Genomic DNA, 9557 nt, shown 5'->3' with positions numbered 1-9557 from the left:
TCACCTGTAGTGCTGTGTGAGTTTTGTTGTTTTGCGTTTGTTTTCCAGAAGTGGACGATTTACAGTTCAGTTTACTCATGAAATCCCACAATGCACTGCAACAGGTTAGTGTCCCTGTGATGTAATCTACAGAATACCCACAATGCACTTGGTTTCAGGCAGAGAGAGAGAATCAGATTCAGGGTCAAAGGTCAGGAGTGTTGTTGATGTTTAAAAGAGGAATGGACTTAAGGTTAGCAGTGGCGTCGCTAATCAGCCCATAATAAACACATTAACAATAAACTTGTTTCTGATTGGTCAGAGAATAGAACCAGGAAGTGGAAGCGTCAGAAGAACACTGAATTATGGAGATTAGACGAGGAAAGACTTTTGTTGGACACTAGACTTGTTAAGGATAATGTGAAGGGGGCGTGGCCAGGGTGAGGGGCGTGGTCATGGTAATTGGGCGAGCTTAACACTAGTAGCATTAATTAAAACTATGAAACCCAGCTGAGTGTCTCTGGTTTCACAGAGTTAATGTGAATCAGACGAGGTGTTGGAGTTAGTGAGTGGCCGACATGGACCAGGCTCCCTCCATCCTCCACACGGAGAAGGCGTAGCTCAGTCTCTCGTGTGCCAGGTAGTTACAGCTCGCCATCTTGGTGTCCATCTGTCCGTCATCGCTCTGCAGCACCTGGTAGAGGAAGTCGATGTAGCGCGAAGCGAGTTTGAGGATCTGAATTTTGCTCAGTTTGTCGGATGGCAGCGTGGGGATGATTTTCCTGAGCGAGGCGAAGGCGTCGTTCAGAGACTGTGTGCGCTGACGTTCCCGCACGTTCGCGATGACTCTCTGAGAGTGAAGATCCTCAAACTGCTGACCAGGAAGCGGAGACACCGAGCTCACCAATGGCACCAGTGAGGACGAGGACAAGGATGAAGGAGATGGAGAACTCTTTTTGGGACGTTTAGGGATAGAAGGTGTGACGGTTTTATCTTCAGCAAGCAGATCAGCGCTGAGCTCCTTCTTAGGGCTTGTCAGTCGTTTTCGGGTCACGACAACGGGACATTTATTACTGCGTCGTTCCTCGTCCTCATCCCGGGGAATCACTCCACCTTTGGGGAAATCTCCACAGCTATCCTCTTCTCTCATGGCAGATGTTCTTCTGTCTCTGTGGTCCTCTGGTCCTGATCTACCGCTTGCCTTTTCTCTCTACAGCTTAAACATAATTAAAAGTTTCGATTTAAACATTTCAGAGTTTCAGCGTGAGTTTTCAAAAGTTCAGTAAATAATTTTTAAAAATACCGTACCTGTGTATTTACTGCCTAAAGATCAGAATTCTGTTGTTGATCCTTCAGTCAGCTTCAGTTTTAACCACCATCTGGTTTCCAGTACATTTATAAAGACCAGCTTGGTCCTCACAGGCTCCACCCACCACCATCTCTGATTGGACACATTCAAGGACACGCCCAGCTCAAAGTAAACAAAATGAGTGTTGGGACTCATCTCTGATTGGAGGATGGAAATATGGAGGTGTGATTAAGGATGAGGCCGGAGTGTGTGCTGCGTTGCTGTAGGTTCTCCTGAAGTGGTGTGTGTTTTATTAAATCCAGATCTCACACTCCGAAATCACACGTCTACACACACGACTCGAAAAAAAAAAACACTACACACACTTCTCTGGAGCTTTCAGGGAAAGATTCACTTTAAAAGCGTGTTTGTCTTCAGCAGATTATTGTTATTATTATTTGTTGATTGTGAAACCGATGAAGCTGAAATTTTTTTTTTCCAATTTTGGATTTCTTAAATTTAGGGCCGAGCCTGACTCTAAACAGCCTCGCTCACTCGTACATGAACAATTCCGACATTATAGCAAGAAAACACTCAAATTCAGAAATATAGTGTGTACGCACATTTACATGTGTATAGAGGACTGCTCAGACACTACACGTCACACACAGATACTATTTATTTGACTACTTTTGCACTCATTCACATATTCCCCTGTCTGCAGTTAGGATCTGCACTTTAATTACTTACTTACTAGGCATGCATAACAGTTCTCTAATATATTCTGCGTTATTTGTATGTGCAGCATATTGTATTCGTACATAATTCCCTGTCCTGTTCCTTCCTCTCCTTCCCCCTCATCTTCTGATGATATTTTTTATATTGAATACCTGAGCCTCAGTACAGCAGTCCCTGACATTTTGTGCAATTGACAAATAAACTTGAAACTTTAGCAGACGTTCATTATACACAAGTGCTTCATGTCTCCATTAGAAACGTCCTCATGCTTGTACACACACACACACACACACCAGAGTGTGAGAGTACTGTCGAGAGAGTTAGCACTGCAAGAAAACACACAACTCAAGGGTTAACTTATTTATTAATTAGTGATCATTTAAGTGCTTAGGGAAGAGATGTGTTTTTACTCTTCATCAGTGACTCAGCTGACCTCCAGCCAGGGGAAGTTTTTGCAGGACAGAGAGGAGCCTTGATGCAGGTTATTCTCTTACCCTGAGAGATGGTGGGTCCAGTCGAGTAGTGCTAGAGGATCGGAGGGAGCATGGTGCAAAGCAAGTGCTTTAAGGCAGGTAGAGATCTATTTTTGTCTTCGTAGGTGAGCATCTGCATCTGATGCAGCAGCTACAGGAAGCTGGTGAGTAACAATGGGGTGGTTTGGGAGAACTTGAGATCAGTTCCAGAGGTCAGATGGTGAGCAGGAGCAGAGCTGTCAGGTGCGAGATGAAGTAGTTTAATCTCAAGGGTCCAGGGAGATCACAAGATCATGGAGATGAGTGTACAATAATTTACAGCCACTGCATTTACAGCTGAATACATCACTAACGTAGCTCTGTGCGTTATTGTCATTGAACCACATGGTTTATTTACTCTTATACACAAGGCTTATCTCTCTCTGTCTCTCTCTCTCTCTCTCTCTCTAATATTCTCCATTTGTGCTCTCATCCTGTGTCCAGCTCTTCATCTGTGTCACACAAACTGATCATCACGAAGCCTAAAGGACAGACGGCTTTCATTTGATTAATGTCTAACAGAAAGCGTGTTGGTGCAGAGACTCCACTGATGATCTGCTTTATTCTGTGTAAATTCCAGCATGCAGTCTGAACAGGATCAGATCGTTATTTACTTTATTTACTCAGATCACAGTGAGTCATCAGAGCGTCCACATGTGGACATTACAGCAGTGTTTAAAGTGTGTGAGACGTGGACATCTTCTCATCTCCTCCAGTTCACAGTTTCGTCCCATGTCTCCTCTCGCTGAGGATGTAAAGAAGGAACATGGGGAATGGTGGAAGTGGGGAATCTATACTTATATAGCACCTTTAAACCTTAGCAGCTCTACAAAGGGCTTTACACTGTGTCTCACACACACACACACACACACACACACACACACACACACACACACACACACACACACGGTGCTAGCCTGCCATTGAGAGCAACTTGGGGTTTAGTGTCTTGCTCAAGGACACTTAGGCATTTGGAGAGGCTGAGGATCAAACCACAAACTCAGTGGACAACCCGCTCTACCCCTGATCCACAGCCGCCCCCTGGAAGTGACAGAAAAATAACGTCAAATAAATTTACGAATAAAATGTATTTAAGTATGTATTATGTATTACGAATAAAACGTATTTATATGTTTCAATTCAGCCTTCATTTGAGTTCAAATTAAACATGAGCTCGTGATATTGAAAAAAAATATTTCTGTAAAAGTATCTTAGCAGTTTAACATTAACATTAATTCATCTTCTGGTGCAGATTTTCCTCTTTCTTCCTTTCTTTCTTCCTTTCTTTCTTCCTTTCTTTCTTCCTTTCATCCCCCCAGTCTTTGCGTTTTTCAAATTTCCGCCTTGTTAAACTGAAGCTGAAGTGCACGGACTGTCTTACAGAGTTTTGCTCGTCGTGTTTGAATTTCCTCAAGTTCACTTTGAAGCTGCATTTTTCCAAAAAGCCCCTTAATGTCAGTCAGAGTGCGCATCTGGAGTGCACTTCGTTCAAGACAGGAACATCTCATTGATCGCTGATGGAAATGATTTAGCGCTTAAACAGCTGCAGGACCCGTTCCAATAACTCTCAAACCAAGTGCACTTCTCCCAATAATTTTTAAACCAAGGGCACTTCTCCAAATAATTTTAAAATCAAGGGCACTTCTCATTATAATTCTCAAACCAAGTACACTTCTCCCAATAATTCTCAAACCAAGTGCACTTCTCCCAATAATTCTCAAACCAAATGCACTTCTCCAAATAATTCTCAAACCAAGTGCACTTCTCCCAATAATTTTAAAGCCAAGTGCACTTCTCCCAATAATTCTCAAACCAAGTGCACTTCTCCCAATAATTTTAAAGCCAAGTGCATTTCTCCCAATAATTCTCAAACCAAGTGCACTTCTCCAAATAATTCTCAAACCAAGTGCACTTCTCCCAATAATTCTCAAACCAAGTGCACTTCTCCCAATAATTCTCAAACCAAGTGCACTTCTCCAAATAATTCTCAAACCAAGTGCACTTCTCCCAATAATTCTCAAACCAAGTGCACTTCTCCAAATAATTCTCAAACCAAGTGCACTTCTCCCAATAATTCTCAAACCAAGTGCACTTCTCCAAATAATTCTCAAACCAAGTGCACTTCTCCCAATAATTTTAAAGCCAAGTGCACTTCTCCAAATAATTCTCAAACCAAGTGCACTTCTCCCAATAATTCTCAAACCAAGTGCACTTCTCCAAATAATTCTCAAACCAAGTGCACTTCTCCCAATAATTTTAAAGCCAAGTGCACTTCTCCAAATAATTCTCAAACCAAGTGCACTTCTCCCAATAATTCTCAAACCAAGTGCACTTCTCCAAATAATTCTCAAACCAAGTGCACTTCTCCCAATAATTCTCAAACCAAGTACACTTCTCCAAATAATTCTCAAACCAAGTGCACTTCTCCAAATAATTCTCAAACCAAGTGTACTTCTCCCAATAATTCTCAAACCAAGTGCACTTCTCCCAATAATTCTCAAACCAAGTACACTTCTCCCAATAATTCTCAAACCAAGTACACTTCTCGCAATAATTCTCAAACCAAGTGCACTTCTCGCAATAATTCTCAAACCAAGTGCACTTCTCCCAATAATTCTCAAACCAAGTGCACTTCTCCAAATAATTCTCAAACCAAGTACACTTCTCCCAATAATTCTCAAACCAAGTGCACTTCTCCCAATAATTCTCAAACCAAGTGCACTTCTCCCAATAATTTTAAAGCCAAGTGCACTTCTCCCAATAATTCTCAAACCAAGTGCACTTCTCCAAATAATTCTCAAACCAAGTGCACTTCTCCCAATAATTTTAAAGCCAAGTGCACTTCTCCAAATAATTCTCAAACCAAGTGCACTTCTCCCAATAATTTTAAAGCCAAGTACACTTCTCCCAATAATTCTCAAACCAAGTGCACTTCTCCAAATAATTCTCAAACCAAGTGCACTTCTCCAAATAATTCTCAAACCAAGTGCACTTCTCCCAATAATTCTCAAACCAAGTGCACTTCTCCAAATAATTCTCAAACCAAGGGCACTTCTCCCAATAATTCTCAAACCAAGTGCACTTCTCCAAATAATTCTCAAACCAAGTGCACTTCTCCCAATAATTTTAAAGCCAAGTGCACTTCTCCAAATAATTCTCAAACCAAGTGCACTTCTCCCAATAATTTTAAAGCCAAGTACACTTCTCCCAATAATTCTCAAACCAAGTGCACTTCTCCAAATAATTCTCAAACCAAGTGCACTTCTCCCAATAATTCTCAAACCAAGTACACTTCTCCAAATAACTCTCAAACCAAGTGCACTTCTCCCAATAATTCTCAAACCAAGTACACTTCTCCAAATAACTCTCAAACCAAGTGCACTTCTCCCAATAATTCTCAAACCAAGTGCACTTCTCCAAATAATTCTCAAACCAAGGGCACTTCTCCCAATAATTCTCAAACCAAGTGCACTTCTCCAAATAATTCTCAAACCAAGTGCACTTCTCCCAATAATTCTCAAACCAAGTGCACTTCTCCAAATAATTCTCAAACCAAGTGCACTTCTCCCAATAATTCTCAAACCAAGTGTACTTCTCCCAATAATTCTCAAACCAAGTGCACTTCTCCAAATAATTCTCAAACCAAGGGCACTTCTCCCAATAATTCTCAAACCAAGTACACTTCTCCAAATAACTCTCAAACCAAGTGTACTTCTCCCAATAATTCTCAAACCAAGTGCACTTCTCCCAATAATTCTCAAACCAAGTACACTTCTCCAAATAACTCTCAAACCAAGTGTACTTCTCCCAATAATTCTCAAACCAAGTGCACTTCTCCCAATAATTCTCAAACCAAGTACACTTCTCGCAATAATTCTCAAACCAAGTGCACTTCTCGCAATAATTCTCAAACCAAGTGCACTTCTCCCAATAATTCTCAAACCAAGTGCACTTCTCCAAATAATTTTCAAACCAAGTGCACTTCTCCCAATAATTCTCAAACCAAGTGCACTTCTCCCAATAATTCTCAAACCAAGTGCACTTCTCCCAATAATTCTCAAACCAAGTGCACTTCTCCAAATAATTCTCAAACCAAGTGCACTTCTCCAAATAATTTTCAAACCAAGTGCACTTCTCCCAATAATTCTCAAACCAAGTGCACTTCTCCCAATAATTCTCAAACCAAGTGCACTTCTCCCAATAATTTTAAAGCCAAGTGCACTTCTCCAAATAATTCTCAAACCAAGTACACTTCTCCCAATAATTCTCAAACCAAGTGCACTTCTCCCAATAATTCTCAAACCAAGTGCACTTCTCCCAATAATTTTTTAAGCCAAGTACACTTCTCCAAGTAATTTTAAAACCAAGGGCACTTTACATTATAATTCTCAAACGAAGTACACTTCTCCAAATAATTTTAAAGCCAAGTGCACTTCTCCCAATAATTTTTAAACCAAGTGCACTTCTCCTTATAATTCTCAAACCAAGTGCACTTCTCCAAATAATTCTCAAGCCAAGTGTACTTCTTCTAATTATTTTAAAACCAAGTGCACTTCTCACTTCTGCAGTTCTCAACAGAAAAACGAGATTAGTCAGGAACCTATGCTGAGTGACCGAGTGTACCCTTAAACAAGGGGAGAAGTTTAAAGTCTCTCCACCTGTCTCTTTCATTCAGCAGCTCAGCAGCTCCATCTAGTGGTGGTGTCCATCATTACTCTTCTTCCCTTTTAGAAATTGTGCTATTTTCTGCTAAGATTATAAAAGTTGCAAGACTCATCCCAAAACCCCTCAGACCAAGTTCCCTTCTCCCCCAAAACCCCTCAGACCAAGTTCAGAACAAGGTCACTTTTATAAACCCCTTTTACAAATGGATATAATTTAAATGTCCCTCTCAGCTTTCCTCAGGCTCAGTGTTTCTTTCAGGAAATGTGTGTTAGTGTTTATTGTTATTATGTGTGTTAATGTGTACGACTACAGTCACCACAAACAGTTCTGCACTCGAGTCTCCATCAGTGAACAGTGGAGAAGTTCAACACAACAGACTTCCTGTAGAAACTGTAATGAATTTCCTGCTTATACAACTGCACTATTTGAGCATGTAGTATTAGTACATTTATAGAAGGGGTGTATTTATTTATAATCGCACTATCCGGTGTCACCCAGATGAGGACGGTTCTCTTCTGAGTCTGGTTCCTCTCAAGGTTTCTTCCTCATATCGTCTCGGGGAGTTTTTCCTCACCACGTCTCCTCTGGCTGCTCATTAGAGATAAATTCATACATTTAACATCTATATCCTGAATGTATATATTTCTGTACCGCTGCTCTGGGACAATGTCCACTGTTAAACACGCTACACTAATAACACTGAACTGAATAAATGAATTAATTATTCAGTTATCTACATGAGCATCAGATGATAGACTGGAGTCAATAATCACTCCAAGGTCTTTTACTGCTGCACATGATGACACAGAAAGAACATCCAGAGTTACTGTGAGATCAGAAAGATTACTTCTAGCTACACGTGGTCCTAGTACAAGTTCTTCTGTCTTCTCAGAATTAAGTAAAAGGAAGTTAATAATCATCCAACGTCTAATGTCCTTTACACATTCCTCAACTTTACTAAGCTGCTGTCTGTCCTCTGGCTTCGCTGAAACATACAGCTGTGTATCATCAGCATAACAGTGGAAGATAATTCCATGTTTACGAATAATTTGACCTAGAGGTAGCATATATAAAGTAAAAAGCAGTGGGCCTAAAACAGAACCTTGTGGAACACCAAATTTAACCTCGGTATGTGTGGAGAAGTCTCCATTTACATCTACGAACTGATAACGATCGGTCAGATAAGACCTGAGCCAGGAGAGGACTGTTCCCTTAATGCCAACAACATTTTCTAATCTATCAAGGAGAATAGTGTGATCTATAGTATCAAAAGCTGCACTAAGGTCGAGTAACACAAGCAGAGAGACACAACCCTGATCAGAGGTCAGTAGAAGGTCATTTACTACTTTAACTAATGCTGTCTCTGTGCTATGATGAGGTCTAAACCCTGACTGATACATTTCATGAATGTTGTTCCTGTGTAAGTACGAGCAGAGCTGCTGTGTACAACTTTTTCTATTTATCTTAGGTAATGATTATAAGCTGCAGTAAACATGATCAGAGTTGATAATCACCCGGAGACGCTGCAATAAGGAACCGCAGTGTTCAGTTAGTCATTAACTTCAGACTATAAAGCTGAGAGAACGTCAGGGTGAGGACGAGTTCGTCACAACCTTCACACTGAGAAAGTAAGTGTTTTTACATTCTATTTAATGCACTTTATTGTGTGTGTGTGTGTGTGTGTGTGTGTGATAAAGAGTCTTAGACTTTATAAGACTTATAATGAAAAGTCAGAGAGAGGGAGTGTAGAGAGCAGGTCATTGTTAGAGGGAATTAAAAGATTGCAATCGCTCTACTCATGTGGTTCTATTGTCGTCTACGTAGTTAGTTATAAAAATTTCAGTGATTATAGTAAGTGTGTGTGATGTGAGTGTGTGACGAGTGTGTGATTATATATATATATATATATATATATATGTGTGTGTGTGTGTGTGTGTGTGTGTGTGTGTGTGTGTGTGTGTGTTCACATTTCCCATCTCTGAGTGTGAGTGGAGTCTGTGTGTGATATATAGAGACAGTATGACTGATAACCCTGGATATATATGATGTTTTTCAGGTTGTATTTTTTTCCCTGGGTGTCGGAGAGCAGCGATGAGTGACAATGAAAATGAGAGTGAAATTTCTTTCTCTGTTAAAGTGAGTGCTGTTTTAACCTCAACAGCAGGTGTTTGCTCAGTAAACACAAAAATAATTGTTTGTGTGTGTGTGTGTGTGTGTGTGTGTGTGTGTGTGTGTGTATTCCTCAGTTCCTCGGCCGTATCGAGGTCGTGCGTCCGACCGGGATGGAGATTCTGATGGAGGCGGCAGAAGCACTGCAGGTCCTCATCACTCACTCATCTGTTTAATATGCAGATTTATGCAGATTTATGCAGATT

At 40.7% G+C, this 9557-nt stretch overlaps 2 protein-coding genes and 1 long non-coding RNA gene across 3 annotated transcripts in view; 1 reads left to right on the top strand and 2 right to left on the bottom strand.

The window, feature by feature from the left end:
• Positions 1-337: 337 nt before the first annotated feature.
• On the bottom strand, positions 338-1339 carry twist3. The gene is made up of 2 exons (XM_053642707.1): positions 1288-1339; positions 338-1195 (listed from the first exon to the last, which is right to left on the bottom strand). Exon 2 carries the CDS (start codon positions 1127-1129, stop codon positions 542-544), a length of 588 nt encoding a protein of 195 aa, XP_053498682.1. The 5' UTR covers positions 1130-1195; positions 1288-1339; the 3' UTR covers positions 338-541.
• Positions 1340-8722: 7383 nt separating this feature from the next.
• The window catches only part of LOC128618964 (PTB domain-containing engulfment adapter protein 1), a 4364-nt gene continuing 3529 nt past the window's right edge, over positions 8723-9557 (top strand). Inside the window, exons 1-3 of the mRNA XM_053642706.1 lie at positions 8723-8810; positions 9239-9318; positions 9429-9500. Coding sequence (XP_053498681.1) covers positions 9274-9318; positions 9429-9500 — 117 coding nt within the window. The 5' untranslated portion in view covers positions 8723-8810; positions 9239-9273. The remainder of the gene's footprint in view (positions 8811-9238; positions 9319-9428; positions 9501-9557) is intronic.
• LOC128618966 (uncharacterized) overlaps positions 9123-9557 on the bottom strand; it is a 1208-nt gene continuing 773 nt past the window's right edge. The window contains exon 3 of the long non-coding RNA XR_008387850.1: positions 9123-9519. This is a non-coding gene — a long non-coding RNA (uncharacterized LOC128618966). The remainder of the gene's footprint in view (positions 9520-9557) is intronic.

The sequence above is a fragment of the Ictalurus furcatus genome, chromosome 15 (assembly GCF_023375685.1).
Source record: "Ictalurus furcatus strain D&B chromosome 15, Billie_1.0, whole genome shotgun sequence".
Taxonomy (NCBI): domain Eukaryota; kingdom Metazoa; phylum Chordata; class Actinopteri; order Siluriformes; family Ictaluridae; genus Ictalurus; species Ictalurus furcatus.
Note: the sequence above shows the minus strand (reverse complement) of the source record. Positions and strands in the feature narration are given on the sequence as shown.

What these genes read in the sequence shown, in the direction of transcription:
- twist3 (XM_053642707.1), bottom strand. Translation starts at nt 1,129, where the DNA reads ATGAGAGAAGAGGATAGCTGTGGAGATTTCCCCAAAGGTGGAGTGATT.